At 42.2% G+C, this 24,542-nt stretch overlaps 1 protein-coding gene across 1 annotated transcript; it reads right to left on the bottom strand.

The window, feature by feature from the left end:
• Window positions 1-901: 901 nt before the first annotated feature.
• Window positions 902-24,211, bottom strand: LOC311111722 (anoctamin-5-like). The gene is made up of 20 exons (XM_084154531.1): window positions 23,966-24,211; window positions 11,735-11,805; window positions 9,709-9,816; window positions 9,059-9,127; window positions 8,325-8,609; window positions 8,133-8,252; window positions 7,893-8,008; window positions 7,095-7,229; window positions 6,569-6,674; window positions 6,205-6,265; window positions 5,925-6,076; window positions 5,743-5,817; window positions 5,416-5,644; window positions 5,010-5,188; window positions 4,774-4,871; window positions 4,453-4,574; window positions 4,139-4,344; window positions 3,766-3,968; window positions 3,475-3,580; window positions 902-3,275 (listed from the first exon to the last, which is right to left on the bottom strand). The coding sequence occupies exons 1-20, from the start codon at window positions 24,039-24,041 to the stop codon at window positions 3,051-3,053; spliced, it is 2,742 nt and encodes a 913-aa protein (XP_084010657.1). The 5' UTR covers window positions 24,042-24,211; the 3' UTR covers window positions 902-3,050.
• Between the last annotated feature and the right edge of the window lie 331 nt (window positions 24,212-24,542).

Here is a 24,542-nt window from a genome sequence, read left to right as displayed (position 1 = left end):
TCATACTTGAGTAAAAGTATAGATATCTTAATAGAAAGTAAAAGTGAATGTCACCCAGTAAAATACTACTTTAGTAGAAGTTCTAAATATACTTAAGTATCAAAGTAAAAGTAAAAGTAAAAGTATGAAACATTTCAAATCCCTTATATTAAGCAAAGCAGACAGCACCATTTTGTTGTTGAAAAAATTTACGGATAACCAGGGGTACACTCCAACACTCAGACATCATTTACAAAAGATGCATTTGTGTTTAATGAGTCCGCCAGATCAGAGGCAGCAGGGATGAACACGTGTTCTCTTGATGAGTCCATGAATTGGACCATTTTCCTGTCCTGCTAAGCATTCAAAATGTAACGAGTACTTTTGGGTGTCAGGGAAAATGTATGGAGTAAAAAGTATAATTTTTTCTTTAGGAATGTAGCGAAGTAAAAGTAAAAGTAGTCAAAAAATATATATAGTAAAGTAAAGTACAGATACCCCAAAAAACGACTTATTAGTACTTTAAAGTATTTTTACTTAAGTACTTTACACCACTGGTGATGATCAACTTTATAAAATAAAAAAACATGATATTGACTGTTCTTTGTCAAAGATTTGAAGTATTTCTCATATGAATAGGCTGCTTTTGTCATGCCTGAATTATTCTATTCTATACATGTTTGTTTGACAATGTTTTTGAACAACTGTAAATAAATGTGAATTTGAGATTGCTTAGTTATACAGTAATTGTAGAGTGCACACATTTAAAATCCTGAAATATTTTATTTTATTACATTATCAAAATGTTGTTTAAAAGGTCAATGGCCTTTCATGCAAAACAAGCAAGACACAACATATTTAGACAACACAGACTATGATATTAAAGAATATGAGTTGTGAAACATGATTTGGAATAGAACAATACAAAGTTATTGTTTTTGAAGAACATCCCAAAAAGTAAACATAGACATTTAAGGCATTGGTCTACTGGTCATGTACTATGGCTTGCACTCTGCATGCAAGAAGGACATGAGGAGTCAAGAGTCTCCCAAGGGATTTTGTCTGTATGGCTGAGAGTGGTGTTAGTCAAGCACTGGAATATTGACAAGCCTGAGATAGAGATCTAGCATATGACTTTGAAGTTGAAGGTATACCAAGGGTATAGTTTCCACCATCAGCATGAGAGGCTATTAACATTTACAAAACAGATTAGCTCAAAACAGATGAACCTAGAAAAAGCCTACAAATAAAATCTGATCAATAAATTACAGAATTAACTGCATTATAAGACCTAATCTTACATTGAGTAAACTATATTTTACAAATGTAATCTGTACAGCAATCTAAATAATAAGTGAAGTTTGTTTACTGAAATGAATGTGAAAACTACTGTACATATCCCAACATTCTTCATGTGTATACAGGCTGTGATAAAATAGTGAGAATTGATTGCTGTAAAGGGGACAGTTCACCCAAGTTCTTAAATTATGTATGTTTCCTTACCTTGAATGTCTATGGGACACAAGAGATTCTGATGCATACTCTGAGTCTATATACTGTATAGCTAACACCTCTGTTTGCACAAGTCACATTACAGTAACTTGAAATCGATTCAATAAGCTGCAGTCCCTTTTGAAGTTGAATAACAATTGCTTTGAAACATGTCATCTAAAGTCAACTTTCCTTTTAATATGAGACCATCCAGACATGTTGGAATGATTGACATAAAACACTGATAATGTAGTGGAGTTTTCTGTCTGAAAGACTCATTTGCTAAATAAAATCAGTCCCATATAAGTGCTCTGTGCTAAAACCAAATTAAAAAGAGAAGGCCTCCCATTGTGCTACTGAATACAGACACAGAGTGTGACAGAAAAAGCTGATAGGAATGAGCAACTTAACTTAAGTGAGTAATGACTAACAGGGCTGAGGAATCTGATTTTCCTGCTTACAAGGAGTTTGATAAGTGTCAACATAAAGAGCAGATAGATACATGTGCGAGTAACACAGGCAAAAACACATTTTGGTCCCACCCCAGAAGAAATCACACATACAGTTGCATATCTCGCCATAAATCTAAACAAGAAAGAGGAATGCGACCCCAAAAACAGGGCTAATATTTTGTCTGGTATGACTTAATATGCCACTCAAAACATTTCAAACTGAGTGTAGATTATATCCATTGGAAATAGCTCTAACAGACACAACATATATACAGTAGATGTATGGTTGCATTACCCTCTTGGACCATTACAGCATCTCTATCTATCATTACCCAGCTGGGAGAAACTGTTTTTAAAGACTGTCAAAATGCTGTTTGTCCTGTGTTTATATCACAATTGTACAACAGATGATGAAACTAACATTCGAAAAGCGTGAAAAAATGTGATCAGTGTTATTTCCTAATAGTTGCTGGTTGAACATACAATGTTTGTATGGAGATAAAACTGTCCACTTTGAGTGTGTTTTGCAGCTTGTTCCAGTCGCTAGCTGCAGCGAACTGAAAAGAAGAGCGACCCAGGGATGTGTGTTCTTTGGGGACCTTTAACAGAATGTGACTGGCAGAACGGGTGTTGTATGTGGAGGATGAGGGCTGCAGTAGGTATCTCAGATAGGGGGGAGTGAGGCCTAAGAGGGTTTTCTAAATAAATACAATACTCAATAGCATTTAACTGAACACTTAACAAGTTGGCACATACTTTTGTAGGATTCCATAATATCCTATCACAATCAACACTGGCAGTGAATGATTGATTCACTTACAAGAAACATCATTCCACAGAGCACATGAATCAAGCTGAACAATAGGAGATTGCATTGCAACAGCATTGGAGGCTGAGAAAAGGTGACGAGATGTGGTCATCGATCAAATTATTCCGTCCCTGCCTCCAATGCAAGTCCTAATATAGGCGAAAAGGTTGAAATCTGCTAGCTGCTCATTAGAAAATTAACAAACAACAAAACAAAACAAAGAGAAACAGTTGATAGGATTGCCCCACTGACAGAAGCCCTTTACTGTATTTACTGTATTTCTGTTTACCATCAGTGGAGGAGAGTTACTGACTGGGGGCCTACAGGCACTCAGATAACACGTCATGTTTGTCGGTGGCAGTGCAGACCTCAGGTTTGGGTTCAATGATAAAACTCTGACTCAGCTGGATCTTGAGCTTCTCAACCTCGTAGCTGTGCAGGTATTCCTGGATGAGGTAACGTTCCCGTTTGATCCGAGCCTTCACCTCGGACGGCACATCCGGGATCAGCCAGGCCACAAAGAACTTCACCACAAACACCACGTGCTGATGGGAAAGGAATAGGGTTTTTACAGAGCATACCATTATCACACACTCACCTTATGAAGTACAGATGATAACATGTTGAAAGACAGTGATAGCAAAGACTGGGCTCTGGAGCATACTGGATGTAATGTAGAGAGCACCTGCTGGTTTAGAAGGGAGAGATGTGCTGTGTTTGATAGACATATTTTGGATGGCTTACCTCCATGATAATGATGAAGGCCAGTTTGGCTGCCAGGATGTGCCAGAACTGCATAGTTTGGGAGTACTGCCTCTGGTGGCCTGGAGGGTAGCGGTAGTCACGATACCTGAGACAACATATAGGGCCAATGTCAGGACACAGCAACTACATTCAATACTGCTAAACCCCAAGCATTGACCTGTGCAGTCCTCGGTAAACATCTGGATGAATACAATCAGAGCTCCATAGTCAAGACTTCAAGGGTGTATAAAATGTGCATGTGAGTGGCCTGGCATTGCGGTCTCTACCCACCTGCAGGTGGTGATGAAGGAGCTGTTGAACCAGGCAGGAATTGCCCCATCCTCGGGCGTACTGAGGAGAGGGATCTGGGAGATGTCATACACTGACAGGCTGCTGTTGATGTAGCCACTCATGGTGGCTTCAGAGCCAGGGTGGTAGGCATACAGGTAGACCAGGCGGGGGATCATGTCTGAAGTAAAGGCCATGATGAATGCCTGGGGAGATGAGAGAGCATGAGATGGGATCAGAGACACATTTAACTATTTATTTATGTATTCTGATTATACAGTATATATGAATGATAAAATGGGCCTGTTCAACAATAAAGACATAGATTTGAACACTTGATAACAACAATGATGCAACCAGCTTTACTCCTACTCACATTGGTGACAACGGACAAGATGGCCACCACATTGAGGATCTCCTGCCAGGCTCCGATGTTGTGGGCCTTGGCCGCCACAGGCCGGCGGAACTGGGTGGTGAACTTCCAGGCGTCCACTCTGACCTCCAGGATGTTGTTACAGAGGGCCAGCAGGGGGGCCAGGGGGAAAGAGGCCACAAACAGAGTGATGAAGCCAAACTGGATTACTGCATTGAGTAGGAGGGAAAGAGAGAAAGAGAGCATGTTGATGAACAGCCCTACACAGTCTCCTGTCTATGTGGGAAGAGAGTGAAGTGGGTTAGGGACCTTCTTACCCATCTCCAGGTACTCATAGAAAAGGCCCAGCTGGCTGAAGTTCTGCAGGTCGTGGTCCTGCTCCCAGCGGCTGTACTGGTTTTTCCGGGCCTTCCTGCTGCACCACCAGTTCCTCAGCAGCCTGACAGGATACAACATAGATCGAGAGAAAATTGAACTCTGAGGAGGGCACATGTGTACAATTTACATACTGAATGTCGTACATCTTTAACAAGTTCAAGCTGGTTCACACCCCATGGTGGATTACATATGCAACTGAAAGGTGATCGAGGTACATTTCGCAGTCTATCAGAAGTTGGTGAGAGGTCAGTGTAACTCACGGCAGTAAGGCCTCCTGGATGTTCCCACACAGCTGCTTCCCTGTCATGATGATCACCAGCTGGGTGGTCAGCTCAATCAGACAGCCTCCTGGGTCACACTGGGACAAGTTGCAGTGGGTGTTTAACAGTTAGGTTTGACATCAAAACATAAATACTGTAGTTCATTCTTCAAAAGTGAGTTTCATATAGTAGAATGATGTGTTGATATGCTGTAGATGCTGTATGAAAAAGCTCACCTCCTCGTTCCTCAGCCTGCTGTATTTGCCAAACATGTAAGTGTAGTTGCCAGGGTAACCCACAAATTTGCCCTTGAAGAAGGCCACGTAGAAACATGAGGAATAGTAGTTGACAAACTGGAAGAGGAACATCTTCATTGTCAACTTGTTTTCATACTCCAGATGTGTCTTGGGAATTTCTGTTGAATCAAGTAGTAGGAGGTCAGAGGCATACACTAATGGGTGCAACGTATTTCTGAGGTATCAGTGAATATTTATAGGAGAGAAAATGTTTTTAAAATAATGAGTAGGAAATGTGACTTGGGGTAAACATCACTTTAACTTGATGTGCCAACTGTGTTCCATTTCCCTGCATTTCCTGCTCCTCCTGAGATAATCATCATGATAACGATCTTCTCCTCCTCACCCATATCAGTGATCCAGATGGCCACTCGCTCATAGAAGAAGTTGAGGATCATAATGATGACAAAGTTGATAAAGGAGGCGGTGACAGAGGTAGCAAGCTGCGGGGTGATGAGAGAGCCCACCAGATGGATCTTTTTAGTGGGGCTGTCCTTCATGATGCTGGCGAAGGCTGCATACACAGCCAGCCTGTAGACTATCACCCCAGTGATACAGGCCACAATCAGAAGTATCTGTGGAGAATACAAAATCCACATGCACATACAGTATACTGCACAATGGCGAACAAATGCTTGCAGACACACAGAATTAGTGTAGTATGTTGGCTTACCCAGAACAGAACAGTAACCCCGGAGAGGCAAAAGCGACCACACTTTTTGGGGAGGGGTAGGTATGGCTCCATTTCCTGCACAGTAACAAAGAACAGAAAGCCCAGTCAGTAGTTTACATTGAATACTTTAGAATTTTCACAGTATTACAAGTAGTGTGTATTAACAAGTTGTCAGCCCGTACCTGGGTGATCCGGTTGAGTCTCTGGTCAGTGCACCTGGTCTCAAACTCCGGGCGGATCTGGAGCTGCTGCTGCTCCTCCTCGAAATCCACCAGGTCCCACTCATATTCCAACTGGGCCTGCCGCCGCTTCCAGAACTCCAGGAACAGAGTCACTGCAGAACCGACAGGGAATTGGCGGGTCATTAAACTCTAACAGTAACAGTCTGTCTCCCTCACAGGGGATGTACTGTAATTCTCCAACAGGTTAAATAGAGCAACAACAGAGTGGACAGACACTTACCCCAGATCCCCATAAACATAGCAAAGAACACGGTCCCCTCGTTATCAAACAGATGGGATTGCTGGAAGAGGGAACACAGCACAGGATGAGCTCCTAACCACCCAGACAAAATGACATGCTGTGCTTTGGCCACAGCAAGATGACATACTGCACCCTCAGCATGGGAGATCTCACTGGCTTTGATTGACAGGCTGGTTTAAACAATATAAGAATAAGCTAGTCATGCATAATATTTACACAGACATTCTTTTTAAGTGTGAGGAGCCATCAAGAATTAGATGTAATGGCTAATCATCAAGAGTTATGATTAGCCATTTGAGGAAAGATTACGTTATGACAGAATAAACTGTGTATGTTCCCTTACCCAGGATGAGAGGCACGTGGAGTTGAGCTTCCAGTAACTACACTTCTTATCACACAGCGGACACATCACAATACTCCCTCCAATGCTGGGGTCACAGATCTCCTTACTGTGGGAGAGATAAAGAGGAAGAATAGAAAGTGAGAAAGAACATTAATACATTTGATATGACGTGATTAAACATGTCCTGTACAGACTGACACAGTTGTGTGATTTAGTGTACTGTTGGATGTGCAACAACAAAGATGTATATTTTTTTACATAATAATTATTATTATATTGAATACACACCATCAGGTGTGTGTGTGTGTGTGTGTGTATGTATGTGTCTATGAGAGCCCACTTGGGCATGATTCAAAGGCTGTGTTTAAACAGGCAGCCCAATAATTTGTATTTTGACCAATGAGATCAGATCTTCTGCCAATAATCGGGAAAAATATTAGAATTGGGCTGCCTGTTTAAACGCAGCAAATGAAGTGTTTTCCTATTTTTCAAATAAGGCACCTTTCTGCCCCCTGGTGGTACTAACCTTGTTAAATTGTCATCGTAGCTTAGCACACCGTAGGTAAAACATATGACGCCCATGACCGCAGCAATGAACAACATCTCTGTGTAGAAGCCCAGCCAGGCAAAGTAGATCCCAATCTTCTCCCCATAATACTTCCTGTTAATAATACAGAGCTAATTCAACTTATTTGACATTAGGGAGTAGGGACACTTATTATTTGCATGGTCTTATAGACCAGGGGTTCCCAACATGTTTCACTCGGGGCCCCCCTTCCAGCATTGGGGAACATCCTGCGTCCCCCCTGCGTGTGCACATGTGCCATGTCTATTTCTATGGGCACAAGCACTGTTCATGACATAAACTGTTCACACCCCTCTTGTTGGTGGAGAGAATGTTGCAGGTTATTTCCTGCAATTCTACACATTTTGTCATGGGGTGCAAAGAACATTTTGCAGTTTTAAAGCTAATTTTCTTGCAATTCTATACATTTTGCGATGTGTAATGTGTATTCATGTGATATTTGAGTAACAACAATTATTACAACAATATCTATGGGCTAAAAAACCTAAATAAAAAAACATTAGCTGACATGGGTTAGTTGATCTGGACATTTATGACAAGTTATAAATAGCTCTCTAAGGTATGCAATGACTAACATGACAAGAGGAACTGATGATGCACTATCCAATTTCGAAATTGCACCTTGTGCATTCTACTATTACAACTTTGAAGAGTAAGTTTAAAGCCCCCCCCCCCCTGTAGATCATTGCGTCTATGCATGGGGGAAATGTAACCGATGTCCAGCCGATGTTGTCTGACCTGATGAGGTTGAGGGGCTGCTCCTTGTAGAAACAGAGGAACCTAGCCCAATTCTTATAGAGGTGGTAGCGTTCGCTCTCACACTGGTCATTTGTGTCCCTCTCCCAGTATCGACACTGACAGCATAGGAGACAGGAGCATAATCAGTTCTAGTTTTAGAACAAATCTGACATCATCACATTAAATCTACTGTCCTTATGTAAACGTGCAGATGTAGGTAGGGCGTCACGTGTTTCTTACATCATGAAGTGGGAAGGCTGAGGTGTAGGTCCCGTTGTTCAGCAACCGCTTGATACCTTTCTTGTCTCTCTCCTTGCGGTCCTCTTTATAGTACGGACAGCGAGACAGGATGTAGTACACCTGACAGGAAGGGACATCAGATCAGTGTGTGTGTGTGTCTCTGTGGATTCTGTGTTAAGATACTGTACTCACTATTCTGTTGCGTGTGGAGGGGGGAAAGAAGGTGTCTCGGTTGTTGATGAGGAAGAAGTCTATCTTGTCCTTATCAAATGGAGAGGTGAAGTAGTCAGGCTGTGGGCGCATCACGCTCTCTGGCAGGCGGAACGGTCGGGAGAGCCACTCCAGTGGAACGTCCTGTCCGTGGGGGATGTCACTGGCCTTAAAGGGAACCTTGATCTTCAGCACGTCAGCGTAGGTGGCCAACACCTCCCACGGGGCGTGGATCTTCAGGAAGTACGTTTTCAGATCATCTGAGTCCTAAGAGGAATGAGTTGAGAGAGAGGACAGAGCGAGGCAATTTGACTGACCATATATTTAAGCACAAAATAGAGGAATCGTTTAAAAGATTGAGTAAATGTACTAATTTTCTAAATTTTCCATTTGAATATAGTACTCATTTTCACCTAAAAGGCTGAAAAGAAAACATATAGAAACATACACTGAGTACACCAAACATTAGGAACACCTTCCTTATATTGTAGCTTTCACCTGGATTTCACCTGGTTAGTCTATGTCATGGAAAGAGCAGGTGTTCCTAATGTTTTGTGTATGTTAGACACCCATCTACCACTGAGGAAAGAAGACTGTGGAGTGGAATTCCCCTTTAAGAAAGCTCTGCTGAGATATTCCCCACTTTGCAGTAATGTGATGTGCTGCTGCATGATGCCCACTAGAGGACACCAGCGTGCTACGGATGGGTAACTCACCGATTTGTCCTCATTCTCAAGCTCCAATCCAGCCTTCTTAAGGTTGGCCTCAAACTCCCTCCTCCTCTCCTGTACAAATACACAGAGACAGACACACATGCACTTTACGCAATAGCAAGGACCATGGCTGAAAAGCATTTATCCTTGTATCTCCCTCCCCTTCTATCATTGCTGCTATCACTTTATCCTTCCATCCGTCCTTGTATTCTAACTTCCCCATTCACTCTCATCATTTATCCTGGGGAGGATCCATTCTGTTCTTGTAGAGGCTCTGTTGAAAGAATGCCTGGCACCAGTCACAGCATTCTCAAAGTCCAAAAATCAGAAGCTAGAGGGCACAGGCATCATAGCCTTGCAATAGTGAAACTTGGTTTGTCCATGGTCTGTCTGTGGCATGACATCTTTGCCTCTCTGTCAATTTCCCCAACAACAAAGTTTCAACCACTGGCAACTTGTCAACCACTTCCTATTAGCCACCTTCTCCTCTTAATACACTGATTCAGGCTGGTCATGTGGTCAAAGCAAGCCTGACCAATCCAAGGTTAATGCACTGTGCTGTCATGTCCGTGTTTATAAACTGTCATGTGTCTCTCTGTAACCACACAATGCTCTCTGTCTCTGTGTTGATTATGGTGCACTATGCTGCCCACCTGCTTCTTCTCTCCATCCTTGTCATCTAGGTAGGACAGTATGAAGTCAATCCTGCGAACCCCGTCCCTGAAGAACACAGTGTCTTTGTTCTGCTGTAGTCTGTCAGTCTGGAGGGCAGACAGAGAAGAGTGTCAGAAAACACACAGACTATTTCTCTCCTCCTCCTATGAACAGAGAACATCTGTTTACTGAATGTGACGATGTACGTTAAAAGCACGTTAAAAGTACATGGTAGTAGTTTAGTATATAGTTTAGGACACGCCCAAAATGAAATAAACAGATTTATTTTTGTAATGAGTGTGGACCTTCTCTCTTTGTGTGGTTTGTCTTATGTAACTTGAATAGGAGTTAAGAGGCAGTGGATCCTGGACATCTTCCAGTGACTTGCAAAAAGTCATGTCTATCATTATACTAAACTTAGCCCTCAACTATGGCAAGCAAAGAGGTACATACTGCACTAGGGCCTGAAATGAACTTTCTGGTTTTTATAATAACGTTACACCTATCCTTGATATTCTCAGATCATCCCAGACCAGTATACAGCCACTTCTTGATTCAAGCCCCAAACCTGGCACTGACAATACTCTTCAATCACAACGCTCCACTCTCCAGTTTGCCAGGGTTGCAGCTACCCTCAGTTCAACGCTCCACTCTCCAGTTTGCCAGGGTTGCAGCTACCCTCAGTTCAACACTCCACTCTCCAGTTTGCCAGGGTTGCAGCTACCCTCAGTTCAACACTCCACTCTCCAGTTGATTTATAAGCATATTAAGCATGTGCAGGAGAAAGTCTCAGTATAGAGAAACTGCACCATTGTCAAAAAGTTAAATGCTTGTGAAATTCAGGAGATTGTATATACAGTGGGTTAAAGGCTGTTTCTCAACTAGGTTTGTTTACTCCTGGTGTTATTCCACCTGAGGGGTATAGCTAAGTATGTACAGTGCTATGCCCTGCAGTCAGGACGACACAGGGGGAAAAACCTTATCGACACAGCCTTGGACCTGGATCCAATCGGCTAAGATTATGTTCACCGATTCCAGGTCTTACATCATCTTTTGAACTTAATTTGTGAAGAAGGATTGCCTGTGTGGGGTCTGTTTCACCGTGTGACTAGGAGGAAAAGCACTTCAGTCCAATTAGCTTTGTGTGCGACAAAGCATAGGTGGATCCCTATATAAAGCAGTATCCTGGTTCTGGAGGACACACTGTGATCAGGAATAGAAACAGAGCCCCTCCCCTTTTCGTTTATCAGCCCCCACACCCACAAACAGGGAGGAAGGAAACAGGGTGTGGATACAGCATACAATTCACATGATCATCAACAGAATTAAGTTGGAGAAAGCATATTAGAACAATTTGAAATGTATGGCCTTCCACCTTTATGTGTCAAAGCATGCTTGAATATGAGTGAGGGAGAAAGTGTTCAAGTTCCCTCGTCCTTGAACAACAGATTCCTGCTGGATAGAGAACACCGACACAGACACACTAATATTCTCTCTGTAGGTAGCATTTTAGTTTGTGCTTATTGCCTGGGGAGCACTAATCTGATAAAGAGAGGAGCTCTCTGAGAGACACTGAGGTCTTGTGACTGAACAATGAGAACAGTAGTATAAAGAGGTCAGTTGTTTCCAATGTAGGCAAGGTAGACAAAGGCATGCAAAACAACCTCTTTTCAATACACACTCACTATTGGTCAACAATATTGATCATGGATGAGGTTTGATCAAGCATGTGGAGGAAGACTAAAAACAAGCACATAATCATACATTTCGTACAGCCATATACGCACATAAGTGCAAAAATGAATCTACTAATCCAGTATACCTTCAGAATTGCGTTAACCTTTATCATGTAAATAATCTGATGTGTTGTTGTTGTTGTTGCTTTCAATGAATTTGCCCGTTGCATTGCAGAACACTGCTGCATTACAGCACAGAGAGCTTGGGAAGTCAACTAGGGCAGGGATATGTTCATGTTGAGGGAAAGGACAGGGTCCAGGCAGGTCAACATGGGGTCATGGGACTCACCTCTATGTGTCCAGGTAGCTGTGTCCCTCCGTCCTCTATAGAGTTATTATGACTGTGGCCATTATATTCCTCTGTGCGGAGAAAATAAACAGGAGCAGAGATTCGTTTAAAGGGGCAATCTGCAGTTGCTACATCCATTTTTGGACTTAGGATATACAGTACAGTATAATGATATATATGAGCCCATTGATTCTTGAAGAACATAACTTATAAATGCATGATGAGGTTAGTTTAACTGTCAAACCCCATCAGAACCCAAAATATAAACTCGTTTTAATCCAATGTTTGTAAACATTGTAAATGTAAACAAACACTGTTTAGCCTCAAAACATGCTTAAAACTATAATTTTGATATCTTGGAAGGTCAGTCCTTGCATCTATCCCACTGGGCAAAAACTGGTTGAATCAATGTTGTTTCCACATCATTTCAATAAAATATAAAAATGTGATGACATTGAATCATCGTGGAAAACTGATTGGATTTGTAAAAAGTCATCAACGTAAGGGAATTCCGTCTTTTTTCACCCAAATTTTTACCTAAATCCAATGTCATGGTGAATTCACGTTCGTTGACAACTCAACCAAATGTAAATAAAAAATGTACGTTGAACTGAGGTCTGTGCCCAGAGGGATAGGTCTAAGGATTGCCCCTTTAACAGCAAACTATTTACAATGTACAAATGACATAGTAATATGTGTACAGAAATGTGTATCCACTCATTTAATTGAGAGAGAGAAAGCAATGGGTTATTTGTCTTTGAAATATTTTACCTCACTAGTCCAGAAGCATAATTATTCCAGCCTCATCACATCAATTAGCATAATAGGTCTTAATGAGACACAACATACAATTGATATGAAAATGTCAAACCTGTTCACTGTGGTCATATATGATAGCTTCACTACAATTGGCTAAATTAATCCTAGAAAAATAAAGCTATGTTATTTAACTAAAATGACTTTGTAATGTCATCAGATACACTACTGGAAGCCCCTGAAATCCCATGACCGATCACTCTGTTTCCACCCACATTCCTTTTCTACAGATTTGCCAATGATTTTGCAGATGATCGAGTCATTCTCCCTCCTATTACGTAATAGTTCTATATTGAGGACAGGGATTGCTGATGTGAAGAAAACAGCATTAGTCAGTCAGTGGAACTGTGTTGTGGTCAGATGTCAGAACACCCCCACACAACACTGTGTTGACATGGACTGCCCTCAGGGCAACAGCATGGTGATATATGCATGAAGACACTCACTCTCTCAAGAGCTCTCAGAGATAAAACCAGGGGAAAGAACTCAACACATATACCTATAAAGACCCATGAAAACTAGCACAAAAGCACACTTTCCATCTAGACACACACAGACAGAAACACACAGCATTCCAGCAGCAGAGCAGAATACTCCCCCAGCCCGGTAGACACTGCTAGAGGGAATGTGCTCATGTTGCAGTGCTACCTGCTGCCTGGTTATTTCTGAATGCTGGGAAACAAGCACTTCCCGTGGGGGAGGTTAGGCCTCCACGTGCAAGGAGGGATGGGGGAGGGGCTGCAGCTCAGTCAGAGGCCATGTGGTTCCCTCAGACATGCCACAATCTAGCTTACTAAGGAAGGACTCCTTCTGCCCTGAGCCTTTCTTTCATTGGATGAGGGGGATATTTTTTTACGAACAAGAGGTTTGACTGAGTGCTTTGCAAGCCAATGAGAGGCTTGAGGGAGCCGCCCTGTACAGCTGAGAGGTAAATTATAGAGACAACTCATGAGCTAGGAATGATGTTGAGACTGACAGCCAGCCAGATGAGTCTGAGCACAAGCATCCCTAACCCCTATGAAGGTCAAACTAGCAGAGTGGTTTTCCACAGAAGCTGTGCCAAGCTGTGAGGATTGTACTGCTAACTGTCTTTTGTCTAGTGAAGCACAGTCATTATCAGTCCAGAGCTGAGCAAACACAGAGAGAGAGGGAGTGTGTTACCAAAGACGAACAAGGCCACTTTTATGAGACGTTTACAGATAGCAGCACATACACACATATGCAGAAACACACACACGCAGGTATGCATGCACACACAAACACACACACATTAACAGTATAGTATACGCATAGTATACATACGTTCACATACACCTCAGCACCCAAGCAACACACATTTTTCTATGTTTTCAAAAATGAATACAATGGGAAACACATATTGTCAAATAAAACTACCACAGTATGGTTTAACACAAAAATACACATATATATATACATATTCATACATACAAAAGTATGTGGACACCCCTTCAAATTAGTGGATTCGGCTATTTCAGCCACACCCGTTGTATAAAGTGTATAAAATGGAGCACACAGCCATACAATCTCCATAGACAAACATTGGCAGTAGAATGGCCTTACTGAAGAGCTCAGTGACTTTCAACGTGGCACCGTCATAGGACGCCACCTCAACCCTGGTCAACTGTAAGTGCTGTTATTGTGAAGTGGAAACGTCTAGGAGCAACAACGGCTCAGCCGCGAAGTGGTAGGCCACACAAGCTCACAGAACGGGACCGCCGAGTGCTGAAGCGCGCATTATCGTCTGTCCTCAGTTGCAACACTCACTACTGAGTTCCAAACTGCCTCTGGAAGCAACGTAACTGTTTGTTGGGAGCTTAATGAAATGGCCGAGCAGCCGCACACAAGCCTAAGATCACCATGTGCAATGCCAAGCGTCGACTGGAGTGGTGTAAAGCTCGCCGCCATTGGACTCTGGAGCAGTGGAAACGAGTTCTCTGGAGGGATGAATCACGCTTCATCATCTGGCAGTCCGACGGACTAATCTGGGTTTGGCGGATGCCAGGAGAACGCAGCCTGCCTCATAGCATAGTGCCAACTGTAAAGTTTGGTGGAGGAGGAATAATGGTGTGGGGCTGTTTTTCATGGTTCGGGCTAGGCCTCTTAGTTCCAGTGAAGGGAAATCTTAACGCTACAGCATACAATGACATTCTAGACGATTCTGTGCTTCCAACTTTTTGGCAGCAGTTTGGGAAAGGCCCTTTCCTGTTTCAGCATGACAATGCCCCTGTGCACAAAGCGAGGTCCATACAGAAATGGTTTGTCGAGATCGGTGTGGAAGAACTTTACTGGCCTGCAGAGCCCTGACCTCACCCCATCGAACACCTTTGGGATGAATTGGAACGCCAACTGCGAGCCAGGCCTAATCGCCCAACATCAGTGCCCGACCTCACTAATGCTCTTGTGGCTGAATGGAAGAAAGTCCCTGCAGCAATGTTCCAACATCTAGTGGAAAGCCTTCCCAGAAGAGTGGAGGCTGTTATAGCACCAAAGGGGGGGACCAACTCCATATTAATGCTCATGATTTTGGAATGAGATGTTCGACGAGCAGGTGTCCACATACTTTTGGTCATGTAGTGTACCACCTCCTGGAACTAGATACACATTCAGATAGTAGGAGATCCACTTGTGAAGCTGTACATCTAAATAACACCCACTTAGGCCTACTGTCTGCAGAACACCCACTTACTGTAAACACATCTGTAGTCTCCAGCACAGTCTAAATTAAACTGACATCGATAACCCCATTGGTGAAGTCCTAGAAAACATCTCGTCCTACTGTAGCTGACCTACCAGTACCTTCAGTGGGCAGTCTGGAGGGATGAATATCTCACATTGTCATGCACATCCATTTAAGCAATAAGGCCCGAGGGGGTGTGGTATATGGCCAACATACCACAGCTAAGGGCTGTTCTTAGGCATGACGCAAAGCAGAGTGCCTGGATACAACCCTTAGCTGTGGTACATTGACCATATACCACAAACCCCCGAGGTGTCTTATTGCTATTATAAACTAGTTACCAACGTAATTAGAGCAGTAAAAATAAATGTTTTGTCACTCATACCTGTGGTATACGGTCTGATATACCACGGCTTTCAGCCAATCAGCATTCAGGGCTCGAACCACCTAGTTTATTTTATTTCTTAGATGCTGGATAAAAGCACAAAGGTTTATGCACTCAGTGCAGGTGTTCTTTCAGCATCTGCTAGGAGTGTTGGCCTTAAGCCTTGGCCCTAGATCTTTATAAAGGGAGAGATGTGGCAGCTTTCTGCTCATGTTTACCTTTCTGAAATATCAAATAATCCACAGTGAGATGCACAGATGAAATTATCCCAACAACATCACATGAAAAAATATATTTTAAATGTTAAATATGGTATAGGTAAATTCAATAAATGTAGCGTATTGGATTTGAAAGGTCATTTCCTCGATCCACTGGTAAACCCAGGGCCTTGGCACTTACTCACACATGACCAGGGGATGCAGAGTAGCATAGGGCTGGGTTTGGCGCTATGAGGAGCCTGGCTCTGCAGCCGCTGGCATGAAGGGAGGGAGGCTGAGCAGAGAGCAAACAGCACACGCCCCAGAGTAACCAACAACAGTACACACAGCCACAGACACAGCCACAGACACAGCCACTGACTAGGAGGGGAGGTTTGGAGAGGAGAGGCACAGCCACAGACACAGCCACTGACTAGGAGGTGAGGTTTGGAGAGGAGAGGATGAAAGGATGGACAGACAGACAGGCGTCACATTAAGCCTTTCATCTGCCCGTACCTGTTAATAGGATCATCCTGAATGCTGTCAGCACAGCAGGGCCATCTTCTTCAGAGGAGAGACAGACAGGACAAAGGGGTTAGTCTGCTTATCAAAGTGCTGCTCGACATTGATAGATGGATTTATAATATCACAGATACACAAATTCTTCTAGAATTAGAATATCTAGAGTAGCAGAAAAACTATCTGTTTTTGCACCCACCACTGACACAGACACGCTAGCCTCAAAGAAACAGGCCAGCTGTTAAATATGTTTGATATGTTCCCTGTTTGGTTCAATCACAGAAAGTGGCAGTGTGAGGACAGGAATACATTATTCCATGTTTTACTTGTGCCATAAAGAAGCTGTCACCTGGATGCTGGTGAGGACCTGCTACACACCGGTAGCACCTGTCTACTCTCCAGTGACAGTCACAGTACCCTCCTGATTGTCTATTGTTTCGGCCAGATAAACCTTTAGAGAGCCTGGTAAATGATGTATTTCATCAGACCAAGCCAATCTGGTTAGTGATTTAAATGGTAAGCTGTAGCTACTTTCCTCTGATGAACCTCCTCCTCTTCTGTTTCAGCTACTGGGCTTCCCCTGTAATTAATGTTTCAAGTTGTATTAGTCGTATGTACAGGATACACATGGAATAATAATAATATGCCATTTAGCAGACGCTTTTATCCAAAGCGACTTACAGTCTTGCGTGCATACATTTTTACGTCCCGGGGATCGAACCCACTACCCTGGCGTTACAAGCGCCATGCTCTACCAATTGAGCTACAGAGGACCACAATACAACGTCCAACAAAATGCTTACTTGCAGGTTCCTTCTAGACAATGCAACAACAATGAGAAATAATAAAAGATAAGAATATGAACATAAAGTAAATGGCTCAGTAGAATATAATAAAATGTTTAGCATAAGTATAATACAGGAAGGCACAATTTATCAGCAGCAATTGTGATGTGTGTGTAGTATGAATTTATGTGTGTGTGTGTGCGCGCGTGTGTGGATGAGTGTATATCTGTGTGTGTGTGTGTGTGTGTGTGTGTGTGTGCGTGTGTGAGTGAGTGAGTGCATGTGTGCTAAGGTGAGGAGAGTCAGTGCAGGTGGTCAGTCCAGTTCAAGTGTTCAGAAGTCTGATGGCTTTTAGATAGAAACTGACTGAGCCTGTTGGTATCAGACCTCATGCTCCAATACCGTCTGGCCAATGGTAATGAGGTGAGGAGCTCATGGCTGGGGTGTGTGGGGTCCTTGATGATGCTGCAGGCCTTCCTCAGGCACCATTGTGAGTAGATGTCCTGGAAGGGTGAGAGCATGGTTCCATTGATGTGCTGGACTGTCTTCATCACCATCTGAAGGGCCTTGCAGTCGTGGACGGAGAAATTCCTGACAGTACCAAGCCGTAATGCAACCGGTCAGGACGCTCTCGATGGTGCAGCAATAATATTTGGAGAGGACCCGGGGTGGCATGCCAAATTTCTTCAGCTGCCTTAGGAAGTAGAGATGCCCTCTTGACAAGAGTGGTGGTGTTGTTGGTCCATGTAAAGTCCTCAGTGATGTGGTCGCCAAGGAACTCAAAACTGCTGACTTGTTGATGTGGATCAGGGCATGTTCCCTCCTCTGCTTCCTGAAGTCAACAATCAACTCCTTTGTTTTGCTGATGTTGAGGGAGAGGTTTCTGTCCTGGCATCACAATGCCAGTTCACCTACTTCCTCCCTATAGGATGACTCATCGTTGTTGGTTATCAGGCCTACAACCGTGGTGTTGTCAGCAAACTTGATGATGGAGTTGGTGTCGTGCAAAGCCACACAGTCATTGGTGAACAGGGAGTACAGCACAGGGCCGAGGACACCCATGGGGGGCCCTGTGTTAAGAGTCAGTGCGGAGGAGGTGTTGTTGTCTATCCTCACAGCCTGTGGTTTGCCCATCAGGAAGTCCAGGATCCAGTTGCAGAGGGTGGTGTCCAGACCCAGGGCTCTGAGCATCATCATCATATTACAGTTGGCTCTACCAGAGAAAGCTTATTGATGAAGGAAAAATTGTTCTCTGACGAACTATAAAAGTGCTTCAATCTCATCTCATGTTATGCCAGGGATTCTCACAGTTTATGATAGATAAAAATACAGTTTATAATAGGAATCGTGATGCTGCACAGTGATGCTGTACCCTGTAGCTAGCTTTTTAATTAGATGGATATCTAGCCTAAAGGTTAAAGCATTCCAATATGTCTGTACATAGGTCAATAAGTACTAAATGGAAATCAATGGCCATTATATGCCATTCATCCCCCACATAACTAGAGCTGATTAGTTGATCATGGAAACACTGTAGGCCACCGACATTCACAACATTCTCATTCACTCATGACCAACATGGTAAGATAACCAGTCAAATGTCTTATGGCCATACACACAGCAGATGGATCATCTAGAAGGCCAGCATGTGAGGCTTGTGCAACATACATCCTATTGTTGAAAGATGTTAGTGATGTGGGAGACACAATGAATACACAACAATGTCACTATGTTGCTACCATGGCCTGATGTGACCTATTATGTCTAAACTCTTATCATCTTTGTAGCTCCAGCTAAAAATAGCACCGGGATGTATCAGACTGGTTTCTTTTGACTGGCTCAAACATACATGACTCATGGCTTCAATAGCCTAACTATTGACATCATCCCCAAGTTCAATTTTCTCTCTCCTCAGGGGAAAGACAACATACAGGATAGTTCACTGAAATTACAAAATTAAATTGGTTTCCTTACCTTGTAGGAAGAGAGACCAATCCATGCTTTGCTTTTGTTTCCCTTGCTAAGGTCACCAAACGCTAACTTTAGGATTTTTAAATACATTTTATTTAGCATGTTTTAAATTAAGCAGCATAGGGTCTATGTTTAGGGGGAGGCCATACTCCCAGTGCTAAAGGTAGAAACCCACTGGGCACAGACGTCATTTCAACATCTAGTTTTGATTTACATTTGGTTGAGTTGTCAACTAACGTGAATTCAACATGAAATCAACAAAACACCATGTCATTTGGATTTAGGTCGTAAATTGAGTGAAAAAAATATTAAATTCCCTTATGTTTAATACTTTTTTCAAATCCAAATCAGTTGATTCAGCGTCATCACATAACATTTTTTGTTGTTGAAATTACGTGGAAACAACCTTGATTCAACCAGTTTTTGCCCAGTTGGAAAGCTGTTTTGAATCCCTTTTCTCACATCGTCTGTTGATGACTTTCTGCACATGAAACAAACAAAATCTCCCTTCTTATCTCCAGGATACAATAGCCCTAGTCCCAGAAGGGAACTGTGCCTTGACAAAACCCAGAAAGTTAGATCAGTGGAGTGGACCAATACCCCGGTGCTCCTCCCAGCGAGGGATCATGGGCAGGGCAGATAGCAGAATTCATATTTTATCTTCTCTAAAACAGACATGAAATGTCATCCTTCTAATACTATACTGTTTGAATGAGGCATTCTTGCATAAGGAGGAAAAGTAGACATGTTAGACTTTTACTGATTTTGTCCTTCAGAAACTTTCCCCTAATTTTCCTCATCTGTACCCTTTGGCCTTGTTGCATATTGCATAATCACCACTGAGGATATGGCAGAGTACATGAAAACAAACTGTTGTTCTTTGTTCTTCGTAGCTTGTTGCCTGTTAGCCTAATCAGATTTGATGCCCAGGTTAACCCACAGATAGAACATGGAATGCTTTGGCACAGAGCTTCCTAAACCCACAAAGCAACACAATCACAAAGCCCACTGTGATCAAGTGCATCGATCAATGTTATTCAAGACTGATATATTCATCTGCTCATGGCCATTGAAATGTAATTGTGGAAGATCAATGAAGGGATAATAACCAATTGGAGGTGAAAGGAGACAAATCCAGACATCCAGAAACAGAAATGAGAAGTGGGTTAACCCTGCCGCCTATATTCAGATATTCAGACACTGCCCACAGTCTACATTACTCAGATATCAAACAGAAAATATAATTACTGAGTCAGTTTCCATGGCAACACCGAGGCTCCCCCTAGTCTGTGAGCCAAGATGAATTCACTGGCTTGCCGTCCCTAGCCAGATATAAAGCACCTTAAATGGAAGCGGTGTCTAATAACAGTTTCTTATTAGATCATCAATGATTACGGGTGAGTGCTGTAATGCAATTATTATTATTTAGGCCTAGTTTGTGCCTGACTGCCCCTGATCAAGACCACCAATTAGGCATACAGAATTGGCAACATGCTATGAAAGGCTTAGGTCTCATCCCTAAAAGCATTGAGTGTGAATGAATAGAGGTTTTACTGAGATAGTGAGAGATGTTGTTTGTAGAATAGCAGGCCTAGTGTTTGGTAATACTACAGTGCCTTATAGCAACTTTTCAATACAACTATTTTGGCTATTTCAATGATATAGAGCCATAAGAGCCATAACAAGGCAGCCAGTGTGAGCATGTGGGTAATATAACTATCAAAAGAAATGATTATGTAATAGAACTGTATTATAGATGCAGATGAACCTGAAGTCTATTCACGTTCAGTCCCTACATAAAACTGTCAACATGGTGATCCACAACACAGACACACATATAAATGTATCTTCCTCTGTTATTGCGCCAGAAGGTTTTCCCTGATAACAGCCAACACAAAGCCATTGGTGTGAAAGGGCAGTCTATCAACACAGAACTCCATACTATCTAGACCCAGGGTGTGCAGTCAGCCATACTGTGGACCTTTATTAACAAGGAGCCTTAACACCAAAGGGCAAGTGACAGATTGTCCTTAAATGAACCTGCTCAGTCAACTCACTTCACATTAAAAGCATCAATGTTATTGTGGGAACAGAAATGCCTATTGCTCAGAGATAGTGGAACCACATCGCTTGGCCCGGTTTCTGTAATACCAAATAAGTAAAATGGGCAGCAGAGTTTGTTTGGGGAATCTTCCATTTATGGTTGCCATTTACATTTTAGCAGACGCTTATCCCGAGCGACTTACAGGAGCAATTAGGGTTAAGTGCCTTGCTCAAGGGAATATCGACAGATTTTTCACCTAGTCAAGTCAGGGATTCAAACCAGCAACCTTTCAGTTACTGGCCCAACGCTCTTAACCACTAGGCTACCTGCCACCCTATAGTGGTGAGATGCTAAGAGGGATGTAAACAGTGTGAGAGAGGTTGGAGGGAAGCCTGACTGTTTCTATTCATCAGTGAACTTGCTCCAACTCACTTAATTTCCCAGCAGCGGAGTGATGGATGAAACAATATCTTAAAGCCATAATTACTGCGGCATTATTGAAACCACTTTAACTGTCGACATTATGAATGCTCAAGTACTTTCTTTCTGTGAAGCCATACATAATAAATTGTAGCCTACAAAGTATTCTTAACAAAAGGAACATTTGTGATTGTTCAAATCTGTTTATTAGCCACAACAGCTCTACATTTTCTGAGCTACCTCTCAACCAGCAACATTTCATCGAGGGACCCTTGCTACCATGACAGCTTAACACATTGTGCAGTGGATGGCTGTACTTGGAGACCAAGTCATCTCTGTGGGCTACTCTGTATAGGCACACTGCCACATTCTCACAAGTTGTGACAAAATTTGACATTTTTGGTATAACAAATGTGATCTAGTAATATATTGTGCATCGCCAAAGTGGGTGGTGACCTTTAAGTCTATTTGTCACTGAGCACAATTGGAAAAAGAGTAGTACTGTAACATTCCAAATCCTCCCTACAGATGTCTTCAGTGAGTGACTGCTCAGTCAGTCCATAGCATCATAGTCTATTCCCTGTCTAGATGGGCCCTCAAGGTAGAGCGACTATCAGCAGATAATTGTGTTTAAGTGTTCATGCACTCAATGTTAACAACTATCTGGTCTCTAGCGTGTGTTTATGTGAGTATTACCTTGGAACAGTGTGTCTCCACAAATGGCAAAGGTTATAGATATTGACTAGAGGCTTACTGACGCCCTTTGACACATCATGAAACTAGGGAATAACTGAACACAATTAGCAATCCAATTTGTGTTATATTTTACAAATCCATGATTAGACAGTTAAGGACAACCCCATGTGATGTATTGGGCAAGTCTGTGTTAGCACACCATTGCAGATGTCTACCTACAACTTGTTTCCTTTTCGCCATGAAATTTAAAGGAAAACATGAACATAGGACACAGCTTATTCACACAGGAGCACAAGAGCACATTAAGGGGAGATGTAGGGGGCTAGAGCAATACTGAAGTTATGGGGCAGTTGATGGTGTTTAAAAGGGCAGGCATGGACACAACAATGGCCAGTTTCAAGCGTGTGTGACTACTAAGTTGTTACTAATAAGTGACTAATAAGTTCTCAATAGAGGGATATAGATAAGCAGAGTGCCGCTTGCATCAGCTTTACTAGGCCTATACATTAGCACTGTATGTAACAGATCAACCTTGCAATGAATTAGACATCCATCTTGCAATCGCAATTATTTTTTTATCACAAACCTGCTTGGAGATTATTATAATTACATCATTAGAAATAATATTGAATTTATTTGGGGTCAATGCTGATGTGTAAATCAACAAAGAAATTGCCAAATACATGCCATTTTACAGACTTCTGAAATAGGCTTTAAGTATAAAAATGTATGCACTCACTAACTAACTGTAAGACGCTCTGGATAAGAGCGTCTGCTAAATGACTAAAATGTAAAAATGTAAGTAACTGTCCAGTAAAAATCTAACTTTAAAATGTTCATATTCTGATAACTCATACCCAAATACTGTTGCTGACTCATATGTGGCCAAAGCATAAATAGGAAGAAAAAACACTCAAACTTGTATCTCAAACAGACGTTTCAAAAATGCTTGCTATTTCCTTATAGAGGATGATGTCATCCTCTAGCTGGCCAATCAGCAGTCTACTAGCATAAATATTTTTGGGGACCGGTATATGCCCACACCATTCTGTTGTTGGGGTACACCCACACCATTCCAACACAGAAAAGTTGTTTTTTAACATACTTAATTTAAAAAAAATTGTAAGGAGAACTATTTCACTCATATTGTAATTAATTATTGGTCAAATGTCATATAAATCTGGAAACACTTGACAGTTCAAGTTTGTCCATCTCTTTCCCAGTAGACCTGACAGCATGTGAATGACGTCATCTCATGTATTTTCAGTCATTTCAGAACTATTTTTCAAACCTTTTCCATTTACTTGTACAACTGTACAAACACATGAAACTTTATCTGAAACATAATCTGTCATAAATAACATGTAAATTCCATTACATTTGCGAATCTTTAGGAAAAACATTGTATGTGCCTCTCATCCAGGTAGCCCACTAACACAGTGGCATATGGCACAGACACATGTAATTAGCCAAACATTATTCAGAACCAAAATGATAGACAGTGGTAGTTCTAGTCACAAAACTGATTGAAGTAGCCCATCATTCACCTTTGGTTGGTTGTGTTTCCTTTAGCATTTTCTGAAAGCGCTATAGTAAACGTATTAATAGCCAATTAAAACAAAGATTATGGTATAGCCTACGTTTACTACGTTTACCTTGTATATTACCAAAGTAGGCTAATCTCTGAATGTGCTCTTTACCTCCAATCTGGGAATCCATTGCGCTCTTCATTTCGATCAAAGTTTCATCCCTTGCCATTCCCGTTATTCGTCTCATCTCCACCGACTATAAGGAAGGAGCTGCTTTTTCAGGAAAGTGAGGACGGAGATAGAGGATGCCACCCCACGACTCGATTAGCGCCACACTGTTTTTGAGTTTGAGGCTTGGGTTTCACAACAAAATCAACGATTCTGGCATTCAATGGATGAAAGAATGGCCCATCTTTGTCTCGGCATATCCTATCCTATTATGATTGCACACATAATGCTTCTCTATCCACGATACATATTAAAGGGGAGTGGCAAAACCAAGCACATTCTGTCGGCAAATCATTGTGCAGAAAGAAGTAGCCTAATATTAACACAACTAGCGTTTGGGAATTAGTGCATCAAGCATTTGAATCCTGTCTGTGAGGGTTATGTTACCCATGTGAATTGCCTCAAACTTGATGTTTGCTCATTTTGTACGGTTTTGAAAACCCTTCAATTCTCACCAAATGAATTAATATTTCGTACAGCCTAACCATATGAGCCTAACTGACTAGACTACTAAATTCCT

Source organism: Coregonus lavaretus, assembly GCF_964263955.1.
Source record: "Coregonus lavaretus genome assembly, chromosome: 37".
Taxonomy (NCBI): Eukaryota; Metazoa; Chordata; class Actinopteri; order Salmoniformes; family Salmonidae; genus Coregonus; species Coregonus lavaretus.
The sequence above is the reverse complement of the archived record's forward strand: the minus strand, read 5'-3'. Positions and strand labels throughout refer to the sequence as shown.

Excerpts from the sequence above, each read along its gene's own strand:
- LOC311111722 (XM_084154531.1), bottom strand. The coding sequence starts at position 24,041 with ATGAGACGAATAACGGGAATGGCAAGGGATGAAACTTTGATCGAAATG. Across the intron at positions 6,077-6,204 it reads TATGTTTATGGGGATCTGGG|TGACTCTGTTCCTGGAGTTC; the intron begins GTAAGTGTCTGT and ends TCGGTTCTGCAG. Across the intron at positions 3,581-3,765 it reads TCCTTCATCACCACCTGCAG|GTATCGTGACTACCGCTACC; the intron begins GTGGGTAGAGAC and ends ATGTTGTCTCAG.